Source organism: Larus michahellis, chromosome Z (assembly GCF_964199755.1).
Source record: "Larus michahellis chromosome Z, bLarMic1.1, whole genome shotgun sequence".
NCBI lineage: Eukaryota > Metazoa > Chordata > Aves > Charadriiformes > Laridae > Larus > Larus michahellis.
Window position 1 is genome coordinate 69,978,104 of NC_133930.1, and position 18,648 is coordinate 69,996,751.

Below are 18,648 nucleotides of genomic sequence, written 5' to 3' on the forward strand. Positions count from 1 at the left end.
CTGCATTAAACTCTAACAATTTCAAGAAGGAAATAATTTCATTCTGTTTCTGTATTAAGGTAAGGCACTTTGTCACTTTGCATTGTACTTATGAGGGCAAAATTTTAAAAGTGGCAAAATTACATTTCGAAAAATTGTAGAGAGAGAAAGTACCCCTTTAATGTGTATATTTTACTTATAATTCAAACCTTTTGAGGGAAACCGTGTTTCCAAGTATTGTATTTACTTCTGCTGCTTATTTCTACTTTGGGCATTCCTAAGGGCCCCAAATGATGTTTCACTGGGCATGGAAACAAATAGAAAGAAACAGTTCCTACCCCAGAGAGCTAACAGTCAAGAGAAAATGTAAGAGGTGATTAAAGAGACAAATGGAGGAAACAGGTAAAGAAAGTGTCTGCAGGCAGACATAGCTATGTCAGTAATCATACACAGCTATCGGCCTAACCAGTGCTAGATGGAAATGCTTCTCTTGGGGCTCGTATGTACTATCTTCTAGCATGCGTTCTCACATAAGGTATAGTAGACAGACAGTGTCTGCATTGCGTTGTATTTATTCTTGCTATTTTTATCCTTTGCTATCTGTCTGACACTTTGTTCAGTTAAGGTGTCAGTCATTACCTTACATTATATTTTATTTTTTCTAGTGTCAGTCTAACTCGGTCTCCCAGTTATTTTGTTAATAGAAATAGAGAATCAGCCAAGTTTCCAATTTATGTGTTTGAATAATAATAGGCAAACACAGAGTATAATAAATCATTAGTCCTTATGGACTACATTGGCCTGCAACAGAGTCCCTATTCCAATCCAGTTATAGGAGCTGAAATTTTATTTGAAAGCAAATATCTGATAAGGCAAATTAATTATGTGACATTTTTCAGTTGGGTAAAAGATGAGGAATCAGCTGTGTCTGTGAAATTACAAATGAAAATGCAACACAAGATTTCTTAATTTTTTTTTGGCATCGAGAAAGAAGACATAGGTATCTAATATTAAATGGTGTTGCAGAAGGGCAAGTTAGCACTTTGTTTGCCAAATTAAGTTTCAAAGACTGTGTAGGTTATGAAGTTTGACTTTCTGCCCGTAAATCTTGAATGACTGACAGGCTACTGTAAAATAGCTTTGTTCAAAAGGAATCTTTGGCAGGCAGCATCAAAGGTTTGAAACTCTGGAAGGGATGAAAAGAAAACCCCACTTTTACACTGATTTACCCTGCAGATCAACGTCTGTGTGGAATTTGCCTGGGAATTATGAGCTATTTACTGTATTATGTGCTGTTTTCTTTCACTGTATCCAAAGGTCCCTGTGGCTCCTTTTATCTTCAAGTTTTAGGGATATTTTTGTACATGAAATGTGAATGAGTGAATGCGTCAGTGGAACACAGGGAAAAAATGCTGGGTTTAGACAGTTCTATTCTCCCTTACTTTATCACAAGTTGGAGTATTGGTTTTATGGCATCTAAATTTATGGGTACATATTTTTATGGTAAAGCCCAATGACATGTTCTGCATGCTGCATCAAGCTCTCTCAGTGTTTCTTCACTTGATTCACAACTCTGCAGGGTATGAATCAGTCGTGTAGTATAACCCTTAATCTCTTTTAACCAGAATAATATAGTGCAGGGGTTTTTTTTCATTTATGGTGTGTATCATTGTGTCATCATCTAATGATGTAAACCAAAGAAGGGGAAAACAAAATATTTCCTGAAAAACTCTTGTCAGCTGTCGATCAGTGCAGGAGTTGAAGTTCCTTTATTGCATATAAGCAGAAAATTCTTCGTAACTCACAGGTACTAAGTCTATCCTCAAGCAAGATGTTGCATTGCTGGGGTATGGGCTAAAGGGACACTGGCCTGGTAGGGCAGTGTCTGCTTAGGAACATGACGTACCTCCTCAGGTACAGTGAGAGGCTCGAGGAGAAGTAAAGCTTCCTCTCCGTTCCATCGACTCTTTTTAGCTTTCTGTATGCAGTGAACCGACAGAAGATGCTTGAGCCCTTGTTTGTCTTCCACAGGGTGAAGTGAAGAAGTGAAGCCTCCCAGCTGAACTACTATGAGGTCAGAAGCCTTGCTGCTATATTTCACACTGCTACACTTTGCTGGGGCCGGTTTCCCAGAAGATTCTGAGCCAATCAGTATTTCGCATGGCAACTGTAAGTATAAGAGGACAGAGGCCTCCATTTGCTTAACACTGATCAGGGGACTTCAAAACAACAGTATTTTGTTACAATTGCAATGAATAAAGTTGTTTTTCTTCATGTGTCCCTTATCAGCCAATTTATGGTCTCGGATACTAACACAGGAACGTGACTTTTTCGTATTGACTTTTGACTGCTGGGTGGTAAGCTGCTGGATCTTCCAAAACCATAGCCTTTCTCCTTCTCAAAAAGAGATGCTTCAATAGCATAATCAAACCAAATATCTTGCTGTATCCAGCAGCAAAGGAAGGAAGCCTTCCCCTCCCTGCCCCATAATCAAAGTGTCCCTTACCTGACTTATGAAAATGTAGTTCTGGATAACCAGTGAAACACCTCAAAGTATCTGCCATAGCACACTAAAGTAACTGAGCTCTGAAAACATAATTTGTTGATCTAATACAAATCATTGAACGTGCGTCTTTAAGCCCTGATGGATTCTGGTTTAGCATTAGGTACTTCTTGCTGAGCTGGAAATGTAGCTAAAAACCAAATCAAAACAAAGAATCTTTTGTAACAGAATCTCTCTTCTGCAGTAATTGGCAAACTCTCCAAAATCTAGGGTAACACGGACAGCTGCGAGTCAGTATTGAGATTTGCTGGCTAAACAGGTGAAGAGCTTTCTGTGCATTTCACCATGGAAGTCAGGCTTAGCATAACTGATTCTTTTACATTTACCTCAACTCAATTACCATTACTGCAAAGAAAAGTCTTCTGAAATCCCAAAGGTTCAGATGTTTAGAATAAAGTCTTCCGCACCTGGGTCTGTAAAAGTACGCTAAGGAGTAGCGAATTGGGAACGAGCAGGCTTATGTTTAAGCCCACTTTGTGTCAGGAGTTTGAATTTAAAGTGAATCTCTTGATTGTCCTTCCTTACTGTGCTTTGGGGTGGCCTTGGCACCCGTAAACTTGTCTGTCTTGGGTAAGACCAAGCTGAAAGACACACTCCAGGGGTGCACTTGATGTGCTCCAACTGCTAATAGGCGTCTGGAATACAAGAACAGGGCAGAACTGCTCTGAAGCAAACCCTGCTGAAACACATCTAGTGCGAACACAAGGTCTTCAGCACCAACATTTTCACCCTCCAGAAGGGTGATGCTAATAGTCCTTGCTAATGCAGAAATAGCCAGTCTTGATCCTTTTGGAGAAATAGGACATGGGTTAACTTCTTCCTCTGTGCCATGGCATGCAGAAATGCATGTGAATGTACATGCCCCCAGCTCGTGGCTAGATCCGTGAGTTACAGAGGAAACAGTATTGGACAGAGAATAGCTGTACAGTTAAACTTGGCATTTTGCATGTAGGATTTGGCCAGAAGGATTAAGCTTCTGAACGTAAATCCTGCCTGGGCTGTTTTAATTTGTTTCTCCAAGAGTTCTCAGCATCTGATTTGCAGGGAAGTTCCTGTTCCCATGCAGTTTTATCACCAGGCTTTCTGACGCATAGCACTCTTAAGTGCTTTGCTGAAGCCATGGTGTGAATCAATACTTTTACCAAGCTTAACAGGGAAGACACTTTTAGAGGACAATAGCTGAAAACACTACAGCAGTAGCTGAGTTTCTGAAGAAGTAGACTCCCTCAATCAGCCCCAGGTTTCTGGGAAAGTATATTGATGGGGAAAAGGCTCAGGCATAGCTAGATGCTAGTCGGCTCTGTCTAACATGTGCATGCAGCAGTTCTGCACTGATAATGATGCTTATCACAGGTTTACCCTCCTCCTGTCTTCTAACTGTCATTTTGTTTACTTAACTGACTCCCTGGTTTGTCCGTCTAGATGTCATGATCACATGCACATTCAAAGTTCTAACAGCAAGGTGGCCCTTGGGCAGGAGTGTTCACTGTTGTTACAGGTTGTACACACAGATCATCTGGAGAGCAGCAGCACACTCCATGTATGCTGAGGTCTCACAAAAAAAATCATGGTAATAGAGTGAATAAATGTTCTTGCTGACTGGTAGCACTTGGGGGAAATTGACTTGTTGATAGCATAAGCTCAGTACAGGGCTTCCAGTCAGTAAGGTTATCCAGTTGCCAGAAGAACTGGAGTTTCAGACTGGTTGCCAAAATAATATGCAGTGATTTTCATTTTATAAAGTTCAAGTGGTGGTTTCCCACCATTTCTCAGAAATCCCCACAGCTGTTCTACGATGGCAGTCCAATCCTGTAGGAAACCCAGGGAGCTGGCACTTTGAAACAAGAAGAGCCAAGTTTTTTGCTTTAACCACTACCAGTCCAGTCATTGTGATGATTGATGGGCCACTGTGAAAAAGCTTTGTCCTGCTGCACACACTTTGGCAGCCAGGAGTGAGCATTTAAACTCTGCAAGCAGTGAGAGAAAAACTGTGAGAAAGTGCTGTGTACCGAGGTGCCAAGAGCTCCAGAATAGCTTTATGGTCTAAGAAACCTCACAATTTTTGTCTTCTACAAAGGTGATGACTTTCTACCTTGAAGTTGCAAAGACTGTAACCTTGAAGAACTTGCCAGCCCTCTGTGCTCATGCCTTCCAACCCCAGGCTGTGGTGGCAGGGCAGAACAGAAACTGCAAGTTTTGGCTGTAGCTTGGCCCCATAGTGCTCCATGTTAGCACGGTTTCAGTTTGTGATTCTCTTTTGACCCTGGTTTTTTTTTCCCTTCCTGCAGATACAAGACAGTATCCGGTGTTTGTGGGTCACAAACCAGGGCGGAACACCACGCAGAGGCACCGGCTGGACATCCAGCTCGTCATGGTCATGAACAGGACACTCTACGTTGCTGCTAGGTCAGTAGTCCCCTACTTGGCCGCTCTTCCCTTGCTGCTTCAGAGGAGGAAGGAGAAGATGAGGGATATTCTGAGTTCTCTGCGAGACATATTATTTTTAGGATTTTCTCACTCAGAGAGAGCTTAGCAGCCTATTAGTAAGACATATTGGAAACTTGTTAGTCAATGAAGGTTCGGTTTTGCGAGGTGCTGAGACATTCCTTTCAGGACTACACACCTCTGCTTTCGAGTCCAGCAAGACGGGAGTTGCCACAGAAATTGTACAGCCCCATGGAGGAGGGAGTCCATCCTCATCCTGTAATTTTGTTTGTGCACACCATTAATGACATATTTTAGGGAACAATTCTGCTGGTGCACAAATTCATGTTCAGACAAGAGTTATTAAACTGCCACGTTGCCATTTTAGGCATGTTTTTAATATGTTAAGACAAAAAAAAGAGGCAAACATGTTTACTGCTATTCTTTTGATGTACTCGGCAAGGTTAAGTGAATTTGGTGTCTGGATTTTTTTGGGGAGCTGTACTGTGCAGATACAAGCACACGCCTTTTTATAGAAGTTGCATATAGAGCCACCCATTCAGTTTGCATGGCCCATTATGGCACTGTCAGCTTCAATGGAGCTTCACCGACCTATACAGCTTCCAGCTTGGCAGAGGTCAGACATTAACACTTCCTCTCCCTGTCTGTTGTTGGCAAAGGCAACTGGTCATCTTAGAGTGGGAGCTGCCTGATGGACACAGGATAAATGCAAGAAGGCTCCAGGTTAGCAAGGATGGGTATTCCGTCTTAGGAGCTCTTGGACCCAGATCCTGTTTGGGACCTCCCCGCAAGCTGCCCCTCTGGTAGCAGCTTGTTTCCTGCTGGTTTTCTGGTTCTTCTCCTTCATCAGAGAAATACACACCCTTCTGCGTTGCCACAGAGAGCCAGGCTGTTGCTGCAGATGGGAGAAGTGGTGGGTGGGATGGCCAGGAGGTGAAAGGGAACAGCTGCTGAACAGGCAGCCTCTCACCACCAGCCCTGTCCTCAAAGCCCTTGGCAGCCTCCGGGAGCTGCCTGGCTTCCTTCTCAAACAACCACTCCCTGTCTTCTGGGTGGTCGGATGTGTCCTGTGGTGGAGATCTGCCTGTTGACCTCCACTTGGCACCAAGTAATTAGTTGCGTTACACCAGCAGAGTCACTGAGTGCTGTTTTTACATAGCCGTGTCCCTGGCTGCAGGAAGACCACACTTCTGCCTGTTGACCTGCCCAGGCATTGCAGCCATACCAGTTCAGCACAGCTTCTTTGGGCTTCTCACATACGCCAGTTCGTACGGGATCTGGGCAGCAGAGCTCTGGGTTCTCACTCGTGCCAAGCCCTTACGTCAAGTCCGGGCAAAGAACGTGCATCCTTCCACAGGGAGCTGCGGTGGTGTTGGTTGTAAGGCACAAAGAGTGGGCAGCCCCACAGCAAGGCCTCCCTGGGCTTTGCCTGAGCTCGGGGCTAAGTATTTTTGCTGCATTTAGTGTGATAATGAGCGGGGCGGGGGAGCGGGCTGAAGGGGTTTGAAAGGTGGTGGCAGGATTTCCTCCTTTTCATGGCTGAGTTCCCTTTGCTTTCCTTATTTGTTTTCCTTTAAATTAGGAAATCATTTGCAGTGAGAAGGTGGTAAATCCGCTTTGTGGATTTTGCTCGGCTGTATTCATAGTTTGTTCCCAGACTTGAGATTGACGCAATTAGTCTGTCGCAGTGCCCAAGCAGCTGATGTTACATCAGGAAAACCCAGCGAAACATTTTGGGATATGAAACCACCGTGTGCACAAATTATATAAAGAAGGCTAATATTTGAGGGATAGTGTGCGTAGTGGCTGTGAATATGCATTCTTAAGTATTATGTTGCTATATATTTGTATAAAGCAGTTTAGTACAATGAGAGTGCTTATGTACTCCTAGGGTCTAGTGACCTACTAAAAAGAATAAAGACCTGGTCTGTTTTGTACTTACACAAGCCCCAAAAGTCTTCTTACACTTTTTTCCTGTGGTAACACAAAAACTCTTTGACATATTCTTTTCCCCCTGCCTGCGGGGCTGAGAAGCTTATATGATACGAGCTAAAATTCAAAGGTCATTTTTATCTTTAAGTAACAAACTTCAGAAAATGAGTCATCCTGTGATAGCTAGTGTGAATGAAAGTTTAAAACTGCAGTACTGCATCTCCTTTAGAAGTACTAGTAAATCTAGAGACCGAAACAAATGTGTACACAAAGGTGTTTCTCAAAGAGTTTTGTAACAAGATTCATTGAAAACGGTGGTGAATGTAAATCTTAGCTATCGTATCAGATGTTGCTTTCATGCTGGTTTTTTTAGACCTTGAAATATAGTGATTATAAGTTTATGTTTATAGTCAATTATCTGAAAAGCGATCAAAACAAATGATTAAACATTGAGAGCTTTTATTTTGGGGTTGTTGGGTTTGTGTTGTTTTTTTTTTTATTTGCTTGTTTTAGAAAATCCAGCGTTTACTTTGCAGGCAGTTTCCTTGCGCAGGAGAGAACTAACTCAGATTTGAGAACTGCTAACACTTTATTACTGAGTGACTGATGTAGAGCAAAATTTCTGTCTTGTCGATTGCTTGTCTTGTCATATGGGATATGTGACTCCTATATTAGCTTTTACCAAATAAAATTTTGTGTCGCTTCGGAAAGGCTGTATTTCATGTTATCGGGCAGAGATATACAGCCAATATAAATATGAGTAACTCAGCCAAAGCCCATGAAGCCGTGCTGTCCGAATATCTGGCTTGCAGACTGCGAAGGACCAGCTCTGGTTTCTTTTTTCTCGTGGGAAGGGTACTCCCTCACTGTCTCTCTCACACTCGCCCACCCCCGCGCTCACACACCCTTTCCCAAGTTTGCTGTGTCTCCTCCTCCCATTGTCTTGTGTGGTGGCAGCTTTTGTTCACATTATCTGTCACCCCTCATGTGTACGTACAAAATGGTTTATTGAGCCCGCGGAGCATCGGGGATGGTTCCCTCCTCATTTGCAGTTACACATTTCCAGACGATGCATGGAGTGGCCAAGGGTCATGCACAGCCGGTGGCATTATTTAAATTCCCTTCCTCCACAGGATTATGCCATGGCAACAAAACTCGGTTCTGCTGACTGGAGGTGGGAAAAACGGAAGCTCTAGGATTAAGTCAATTTGTGTTAGAATAACTTAATTAGCAGCGAGCTGTACACATACCACAGCTAGCAGATAGTAGGACTTGGGCAGCAGTGGGAAAAGGAGGGCAAGGACAATCCCTCATTGTCTGTGGTTAGAGGGCCCTCCCCTGAATTTGACAGCTCTTTCATTCTGTGCCGACATTGTTAGCAACTGTGTTTCACGTACAGCATAAGAAAATTATATGTAATTTGCCTGATAGTCTTTCAGATGATCCCGTAACTTAGCATCTGAGTTTTCTATGAAATGTTTCTTGAACCAGAAAATAAGTCGCCTGAAGTTTTACTGGGAGCGGAACTAAGTAACTCAAGCCTTGTTCTGAATAACACTACCGTATTTTCTGATTGTCTTGTTTAAGAAAGAAAAATCATAACCACTGGAAAGCAAGAGTGAAGATTAAAATCAAGAGCTGTGCTAGAAGAAGGTTTTTAGAGCTCCAGCCGCACCTAATTTGCAATTCAAGAGATTTTGTTCCCACTTTTATATAGTAGGAGTGACAGCAACAAAGAGTGATGTACATAAAAAGGGAACTGTGCAGTAATCTATGAAGCTGATACCACGCTAATGGGTAATTTTAGTCCAGCACCAACCCTGACCACTGCTCTGTCAGTAAAGTCAGGCAAATTATAAACTGAAGCATTAAACTAATCTTGGAAGTAAATGACAGCTCTGGTTTTAGAGAGTCTGGAGGAGAAAACCCACAACTCCTCAGTTTGGCATCTTACAAAGCAAACAGCCTCAAGCACCGTAGCAGACAGTAGATTTTTTTAAAAGCCAGTTCCCCACAACAATGCCACCTCTTTTCTGCACGTGAGAGAAGTGTTGCTTATTCCTCTTACAGCAGTATTTTGTGTTTGCTTTATTTAAGAGGCCAGCGCTGTTTTCCCCAAACCCAATAAAAAACAAAGCTAACCTTGAAAGCAGGGGTTTCTGAAATGGAAACAGTCTGTATCCCACTTTCAGCAGGCCCCTCCAATGCTGTGGATCATGCTCCAGCTGCACAGCTTCCTGCATTTTGAAAAAAGCCAATGTTATTTCAAGGAAAAGTGGGATGCTTAGTCCCAATTTGATGTGGCAGTTACTACAGCGTTGTGGGTTGGTGGGGTTTTTTTTCAAATTTTAGGTTCCATACAGAGATGTCCTTGTTCTCAGCTTACACAGAGGAGAATGTTTAAAAATACCTCTTTACCTGAGTAGTTGAGTCTATTTCCTCTTTCCAAGGAGAGATTGGCAGTTAACTATAAAGAGGGACAGGTTCTCAGGAAAATGAGAAAGTAAATGCAAGCAAGAAATGTGAACTTTTTTCCGAGGAGTGTTTTACAGTTTAGTTTGGCCACCAGTTTGTGAAGAGAAGAATGATTTCTGGGAATAGTTTTGTGGCTGTCAGCCTTTTGCCTACCATGTTGTCAATCAAATTATCACAGCTCAGGTTAGACACATAATTTAAAAAAAAAAAAAAAAAAGAAAAAGAAGAATTAACCTCTTTTTAACCCTGAATGGCTAAATGTGGCATAGTGACTGCTAGCCGAGGAATCTGGCAAAGGCTGCCTAGGAGCTATTCCAGCTGATTTCTGGATGCACAAAAACATCTGCATGCTGGATCGTGGCATCTGCTGTAGGACCTATAGAACAGAAATTACATGAGGCTCATCTCCTCTCCAAAATCACATTTGTTCAAATAATTGCTTTTGGGAAAGAATCTTGCTTTGAAGTTTTGTATCCTTTTTCTTTTTTTCTTAATGGGAAGGAAAACAGTTTATATATGAAAGTGCTTTTCTGGGAGAAGCAGGCGATGCTGGCAGTAATGTTCCCTGGTAAGACCTGTGATCTTTTTTTGAATAGGTTATGGATTATCTTGTGATAAGATTGCTCTCTTCATAGAAAATGAACTGTCTGACTACTCCATTTGACTTTGCATTCATTTGACTTTGTTTACAGGGACCATATTTATACTGTTGATATGGACGCATCACACACAGAAGAAATTTATTTTAGCAAAGTAAGTAGCTTTTATCATCATGCAGAAACCAAGGACACTAGAACAAGCTTCAAATAAATAGGAAGATGACATTGTTTCAAACAACTTGCCAGTGCTGCTGTAAAAACTGTAATAAGCAAGTAAGATGGCATTGCTAATCATATTTGGGGAAAGCTAGAATAGCAATCATGTCCTCTGTGAATTTTTGATAAGTGATTTAGCTGGGCTGATAAGCAATCTGTGCTGAAATACAGTGAGGTCCCTGAAGGAACATCTGTCAAACATCTATTCATTTATATTCAGCAGTTTTCTATAACATCTATACTATCCCAATTAAGTATACTGAAACTTTTATCATAAAAAGCAAGTGCTATTTACATATTTTCATGCACACAAATCTTATTCACTCATGCAAGTACTCACTAAATAAAAATCTTATTATAACATCACTTTGTAGATGTATTCATGTTGTCTCCATGGGAAGTTACATTCAAGCTAAAAAGAGCTTTGTCTGCATTACCATATTGTATATTAACATAAACGTACTAGAAATAATCTCCCTTCATCTCCTTTGCATTGCATGCACATTGTGTAATATGTGACAAACACAGCCTTGGCCCAGCGGAAGATCATATGAATTTGGGCATGGGGTGATTTCCACTGTAGGAGGGGAGAGTGTTTCATTATAACTATGAATGATTCTGAAGATGAGTTTATGCCCAATTACTCGTCAAAAAATGAGGGCACAGGCTTGTCCAAGATGTTACTATCTTAGGCCACACGTTTTTAAATAAAGTTTTATTATAATTAAGCAGCCGACCACATTTGACCACTCTTGAAACTCACCGCAAAAAAAATCCAGGCTGGGATTTAACTGTAATTGTTCTGGATGAAGAATGTTAGCAGATAAAGTAAACAGTGTTTTGATACGTGGAGAGGTCTCTGAGCCTGTTAGCTCAATTGAATTGATAAGAATTACCTGAATTTGATTTCTTTGGTAATCTAAAATGTCATCTTCCAGAATACATATTTCATTTAGAATCCAGTTAGGGTTTATAGTCCATAAATGTTTATTCTGATTTGCAGAACAATATCAAATTAAAAGAAGAGAGCATCCAGTACTTTTAAGAAAAGTGCACATATTTTTGAAAGTTGGCCTATTGCTGAATTCCATTGGTTTAGGCTTTAAAAGAAAGGGATAGGTTTCTAGTCTAATGAATAGATGGCACCACAAAATTAAGTGAATGCTCCACATCACTGATCTTTCATTGTTGTGGTGAATTAATCATGGAGAACGGGTGCAGAAAGCTTTCAATAAATATATGTTCAACAGCTAGTCTCCCCTAAGGGACTTCTGCTTCTGAAATCAAATGCAACAACCTCTGGGCTCTAATTGATTTCTTTCTTGATCCTTGCAGAAATTGACATGGAAATCTAGACAAGCTGATGTAGACACATGCAGAATGAAGGGAAAACATAAGGTAGGCAATTTTCATTTCTTCTGCATCTGCCACTTTAGTTTAGTTGCTGCACTATTATCTCAGACTGCTGTCTGCGATGTGGAATGGATCATGCCATTCACTTCTTGCCAGTAATTGCTTTTTCCATCAACTTACTGAAGTCTTTAATTTGCAAAAATAGTTCACTTTTAATGTGATAAAACGTCACGACAGGAGCCACAGCAATATCCTGAAATACTTAAAGCACTGAGGATTTTGGACATAATGCTTGGTGTACTGATTTTGCTTACCATTGCTTCAAAAACTAGGTGCTGCTGTCCCTCCTCCTGCAGGAATTCACTTAGAATTATGTGTAACGCATCAGAAAGCATGAATGTGTACAGTTGTAGAAGGACTGTTTCTCACACCAGTTTTACCCTGCTGTAACCTGTGACTGGCACAAGTGGTATCATAATTAGATGCAGACTCTTTGATTCTTTACACCTGCTTCCCCTTCTAGTTAGAGGTACTTTATGCCAATATGTTGCATTGGTGATGCTACTGTCTTACAGCAACATAGATGAAAAGAAGATCAGATTTTTCACTCTTGAGGAAAGCCAACAGCATTCAAACAAAATTTATCTATGTGAACAATAGCAAAATCTGAGCTATAATATGAATATTATAACCATTTTTAAACCACTGTAATATAAATCAGTTGCGTCTTGCTCTTTGTCAGTTAAACATAGTTGAAATAAAGCCCAGAATATCACAGTGGCTACCAGCCAATTTCATTTTAGACCTGACAATGAAATATCATGGCATAAAAATAAAACCAGACACCCAAAATGCAGTAGCTGAAATACTTTTTATTCTTTTTCTTCAGGATGAGTGTCACAATTTTATTAAGGTTCTCCTAAAAAGAAATGAGGATACATTGTTTATCTGTGGAACAAATGCATTCAACCCGTCTTGCAGGAACTACAAGGTATGTGATCTGTTTGTGGGATTTCATTTATGCCTTCCTTGCCTTTCTGCTGGATTTATTGTGACTACGCTGGCAACAGCATGAGGTCATCATTCAGCAGTGCATCATTTGACTCTGTAGCATTTATCCTGACTTGTTTCAATGCTACAGAGCTCAGTGTTGATTGGATTTCTGAGGATTGCTTGGATTGATTACCTACTTCTTTGCAACTCCAGCACATCAGAGTTTATTGCCACTTTGCATTGCCCTCTGTAGGTGCAGAGTCCTTCAGATCCCTGCTTGTGGATGTGGTTGCTCCTCAGAAAGTTCCTCAGCTTGTCACTGACACCCACATAAAGTCATAGACTGACGCTGAGGGTTACCTCTGGGGTAGCACATTTTAAATGTTGTAATGTTCTCAATCCCAGTGCCAGTTCCAAAGACACTTGAGGGCTTAGCACAGCAAAACCTGGGCAGATTAGTGTTGGGGACCCAGCAGATATGGAAGCTTTGGAGGGCCTATGGCATTGTGTGCTGTAAAAGTGATTGACAGCACATCTCACCAGAGAAAGGTGCAGCAGGAGGGTGATGTATTCCTCACTACCTGGGGATGTACAAAGCCAAAGCATTGTTTAGAGCAGCATAGAAAACTGTGCGGGTCCACTGATACTTGACATTAATTCCTTGACCCCAGTTTCTTCCTTTTACATAGCGTGTCGCTGTCATCTGCATTTTAACAGGGCCCGTTTATTCAAATATTTCCCATTTTCTCAGGCTTGCATCAGTATAATCTGGTATAACCCCCAACAGTGGATGTCTCTGGAGCAGCTTTGAAATGAATTCACTTAGGCCCTTGGTATCCAGACTCTGCTTTTCCAGGCACTGCTATGTCCCGCAGGTCATTTCTCATCCTTCTTCAGGAAAAAGAAAATTCAGCTTTGCTAATGCTGTTTCTGATAAAGTCACGGCACAATTCGCATGCATTTCATTGGGTTCATGGTTACTGTGAAAAACAGAGTAAAGGCATTAACATCCAGGAAAACGACTTCCTTAGTGGTATTTGCTGTGACTGCTGCTCTTCCTTGCTTTTTCTGCAGTGCTGCTTTACCTTGTTTAGCCACTGTGGTGGCTACAGTCTAGGAAACACAGGAAAGAAGCTCAGCATAGTCTTTTCTTTCAGTCTATGGAGGAAGAATCAAATTTGAATAAAAACACAAGCCTACGTCATGGCAACTGTGTGGTACAGGTAGCTGCTCTGTTAACAGCTGTTTCTTCTTTACTTCCTTTCCTCGCATCCCGCTCCGAGCATGCAACGAAGCTTCTCGGTCTCAGTGCCGAGTGTTTAGTCTTCCAGCATGGTTTGTCATTTTTTAGCTCTCAATGCTATTAATGTGGCTAACAAATCTCAACCAGTTCCCTTGCTAGAAAGCTGTCTTTTAATGCAGACACAGATTTCCTTGGCATCCTGATGTGAGGGATATAAATTGCCCTCCTTACCCTGACTGCAGGTTTTTCATTCCCCGTGGTGCATGGCCTCTGCAGGCTGCCTCAGCCATCGCTGGGCTGCGGAAAAGGATAGTGATACCTCTGGGAGTCAGCAGAAGGTGTCTCTGGACCTGGCTTTTCCTCCATGTATTTCTACATTATACAGAGAGAGCAGCAGAGATGTGCCAAACAGAAAACAGGGCTGCCCCTCCACACTGCCAGTGGAAGTGTGGATGAGCCTGGGGTGTGGGGCTCGGAGCAGGGAAAAACTGCTCAGGACTGTAACTCGTTTCCTCTCACTATCACATGAAATGCTTTTCAGCCCTTGAGTAAACACAACTAATTCCCTTCAGAGTGAGTTTTGACAGAAAGAATACATGACAGAAAACAAATGATGACAAATGGTCCACTGCAGGACTTGGGTGCTGTAACATACGAGCAAAACGTTGATTGGAGTAGTTGATGGTGCCAGGTGGGTTATTTTTCATGCTCTGTGAGTCTGTACTGTATGTGATTTATACAGTATGAGCTGCTCAAGCTACTTGAATATGCTAGAAAGATTCTTATTCCCAAAATATGGTAGTATAAGAATCTTAAAGAGACAAGAGCTGTACCTTTACCCCGTAGCTCACTAAACCTTCTTGAACTTAGCGTAAAGTTGATCTGTATGTTTGTATCATTATCAGTGCCTAGGGTGAATTTATTTCCCAGTTTAAGCCTCAGATTTTACAGTTCCCACACAGATTAATTCTTGCCCGATGGTAAGAGGATTTCTCCGTGACACAGACTCAACTGATGCAGTAAGACTTGGAGAGCATCCTTCTGAGTATGCAAATCAAGGAAGAGAGCACCACTGTTGAGACTAGAGCAGAAGGATCTCCGGACTTTGAGGAGGAAAAATGCGCACACAGATAATTGTCCTAGTGTTGTTTCTTCTGACTGCTATGGCTTGCAGTCTTTTCTGTGTATAAGAGCGCTTCTGTTGGATCACTGTTGAGGATAAATTTTGAATCCCTGCCAGAACCACAGACCACATAGCCTGCTAGAGTTCAACAGGAAGCTTGTGTACAGATAAAATATAGACTGAAGACTTTTGTAAAATGTGTCGGGGTAAGAGTGATTAGCTCCAAAAGAATGCCTGGCTTATTGGATGCACTCTCTTCGGACTGGTTTTATTTAACATCGTGATTTTTGTTAGGTTTTTAATTCAGAGTCAGGAGCACAGTTAGAGAGAGCACCTTCCTCCCTGCCCAGAAAAGAAGAAATGGTGTCATAAGCCTTATCCTGGATAAGAATTTTCATTTCTCTGTCTGAGGAGCTCCCTTTTGTTTTTCAGATGGATACCCTGGAGTTCCTGGAAGATGAATTCAGTGGAATGGCCCGGTGCCCGTATGATGCAAAGCATGCCAACGTTGCGTTGTTCGCAGGTAAAGTGACGGAGATAAACATTTTGCTTTCTGTCCTACAGCCCAGGCCTGCCATAGCGCTGTGTCTCTTGAGTCCAGAATGCCAAAATCTAAAAGGTGGCAAAGGGAGTAAATGATGACTAAAAATAGGGGGCATAAGGAAATCACTAGCACAGAAGCCTTCCCTTCTTTGGGATTAAGTTCACTATCATAAACATTGCCTGAGGCCTCAGTTTCCTGGTCCAATATTTCAATATTTCCTGGATTCATGATAATATGGTGCCAGACCAGTGTGAGGCACCATTTCTGGCTGCATCCAACTTCTGCAAAAGTCAGGGAAACTCAAGGCTTGTGTGAACTTTAATGAGGAGTAGGCAGGATATGCTCTTTTACAACTCTAAGCTTAAGTTAACCTTCATAATAAAAGGAAGTTAGGGAACATGCTGTGATGTGCCCTTTTCTAGATCTAGAAGGAAAGGGAAGGTGATTTTATTTTAAAGCAGAAAACATCTCAATGTGGTGTTAACCAGCTGTTGTAGACAAAGGGGAGAAGTGTGTTGGTTAATGGTGATTATGCAGGCAGCAGAATACAGTTAACTCTGATTTCTACTGCAACAGTTAAAAAAAATTAGTGCTTATTAATGGGGTTACTTTGGGCTGTTGATTGTGTGTTATTTTTGTATCTCTCTTCACGAATTCCTGATTAAATTGTTTCTTTATTGAACTTCTCTTAGGGTGAACCGTGCTGATCTTTTCCTAGATTTGGCTGTAAAATAGGTGGTAAAGATAATACAGAAGTCACCCGTGATAATGTCAGTCCTCTTCAGCAGGTGTCATGCTAGAAAGCACAGCCTGGGTGCTCACGTGGAAATGCTTCAGCTATTCCTCTGAAGATTTAAAAGTGTGCAAGTAACTCAGCCACTCTCAACTGAGTCTGTGGCCAAAGGGTTGTATTAAGCTCTACTGTGTTTGAGGTGGCCTCACAAAGGAGAGATTTTATAGCAAGTTGCAGTATTATTATTTTTTTTCACTCTTTATAGTTTAATTAAATGGGCCCTTTTGTTTCAAAAATAATGGTGATGATGATGGCAGTAGTATGTGATGTCTTAATTACAGTTAAAAGAACATTAAGTAGGAATTCTCTGATTGTAGCAGGCAGTTCGTAAATCATGGAAAGAGAGAGGCACCTTCAAAGAACAATTTATCCCATGTGTCTCAGATTCCCTGTCCTTCGGGCAGTCTGAATGACCTTTCAGAAGGGCCTTTCTCATTGTACTGGCCAAGAGAGGGCATTCAGCTTAATGTAAACATTTACCTTGCATGCAGCTGAAGTTTGGTAACAGGACTCCCACTCTGTCACTGGAGAAACGCTCACATTATTTGAAAATAAAAAGAATATTTATAGAAATGATTATACTCTTTCATGATGATTCAGAATAAATTTGATAGTGTTAAAATAAATTCATGTAGAATATACCCTGTAAATCTGCTAGCTTCAGAAAATCACTGTTTCATATGCCGTACATACTGATACCCATGATAACTTTTCAGAGTGACAAGCAGTTTCAGAACAGTTTGGGGCACTAATCCAGGAGTTTGTCTGAGTGTGTTGGGTGCACTTACATGAATATGGCTCGTCTTGCAGCCTGTAAGCTATTATGGCTGATGTGTGCGAATTGTAATTGGTCACATGGTCTTCAGGAACTTGGCAGGAAAGAGAATAAATGTGTGATTGTATTAACATGAGTTCAGACATCCATATCTAAACAATTCAGCTTTCTATTCTATTTTAAAATTGTTTTTAATATCTGCTTTTTTTGTCATTATTTTTTTCTGTTTTGGCTAAGAAAAAAAGGCCATTTTTAACTAGCCAAATAATGATGGGAATCGTGGGGCTCAAAACAAAGAGTACAGTCCATCTAATACAAAACAGTCTGATTTTTAAATCTCAAGCTGAAATTAAATGTTGTCTGTAAGTGCGATGAGGTTGGCCAATAGAAGCTCTGCTTTGTCCTGGATATGTCCTCTGTGCTGGTGCCCTGAAGGCCCAGCACCAACATAATTTCTGTGAAAGGAGATGCAGGCCATTCTGATTTTTATGTAGATACAACAGAGACACGAGTTGCTGTCCTGCTGCTGCCATGCTTGTGTGCCTATCAGACATCCTGCTCCAGGATCTGTCTCACACATGAAAACAGCCCTGTGCAGTTACCATGACCTGCAAACAGATTAGATGACAATTATCATTTTAAAATGTGGTTGGAGCTCATGCTTTTACCTTCTTATAGTTTTGCATCTTTCAGTTGTACTTGGGGTGCCATTTTGTAGACCCTTTCTTATTGCTTGTCCTCCAGTTCTTAAGAGAGAGGAACACATAATTCATGCGGGAAATGCCTAAAATGCATTTTAGAGAAGAAACATAGGTAGACAGTCCTCCTGCATCTCTTTGCAACCCTGTTTTGCCTGGGCTCCCTGCATGCTATTTAATTTTTTGCCAGTGATCTTTGGCAGAAGAGAAGTGCTCTCAAAGGGAGAAATTTGCATAAGTGTCAATTAGCTGACAGTCCCTGAGACCTGTCTGGTTTGCCCTCCCAGTTAAAACTAACAGTTCTGTCGCGGCTTCCCCATATTTATTTTGCTCATATACATAGGCAGAATTTATAAGCATTGAACCAAAGGCATGTGCAAGGAAACTGAAACATTAGGGTGGTTCAGTATCACCTGCCTGAACTGGAGAAGAACGGCTCCATCAGGTTTCTTCTCCCACAGCATCCCTCTGAAATTACTGTTTTGAAAACTGGTGACTTGCTTGTTCAGGCCTCAGTCCCATTTACTTAGCTGGATTTTTTTGGTGTTCCTAAGGAGATTGTGGTAATTTCGTTTGCCCATCTCATTTGACTGGTGAGAGAAAGCAATTATATTATTTCTAATGCTCCTCCCCTCTTCTTTCCTTCCTCCCCAGAGGGAAAGCTGTATTCTGCCACAGTGACCGACTTCCTTGCAATAGATGCAGTCATATATCGGAGCCTTGGAGACAGCCCAACTCTGCGGACAGTTAAACATGACTCAAAGTGGTTGAAAGGTAGATAAACAAACAAAACGAAAAAAGCAGCATCTCTGATGAGAGTCTTGGATTCCTGACAGACCTCTCTGTCATTTCATTTCACCAACGCTTTCTGGCAGAAAAAAGGAACTAAATTACACCTCTTACTTAACACTGATCTG

At 41.4% G+C, this 18,648-nt stretch overlaps 1 protein-coding gene across 7 annotated transcripts in view; it reads left to right on the plus strand.

The window, feature by feature from the left end:
- Window positions 1-18,648, plus strand: part of SEMA6A (semaphorin 6A) — a 118,380-nt gene that overhangs the window by 49,334 nt on the left and 50,398 nt on the right. For all 7 annotated transcript variants that reach the window (XM_074569486.1, XM_074569488.1, XM_074569490.1 and 4 more), the window contains exons 2-8: window positions 2,011-2,148; window positions 4,831-4,948; window positions 10,087-10,147; window positions 11,545-11,607; window positions 12,452-12,553; window positions 15,354-15,444; window positions 18,386-18,505. In XM_074569486.1, coding sequence (XP_074425587.1) covers window positions 2,049-2,148; window positions 4,831-4,948; window positions 10,087-10,147; window positions 11,545-11,607; window positions 12,452-12,553; window positions 15,354-15,444; window positions 18,386-18,505 — 655 coding nt within the window. In that variant the 5' untranslated portion in view covers window positions 2,011-2,048. The remainder of the gene's footprint in view (window positions 1-2,010; window positions 2,149-4,830; window positions 4,949-10,086; window positions 10,148-11,544; window positions 11,608-12,451; window positions 12,554-15,353; window positions 15,445-18,385; window positions 18,506-18,648) is intronic.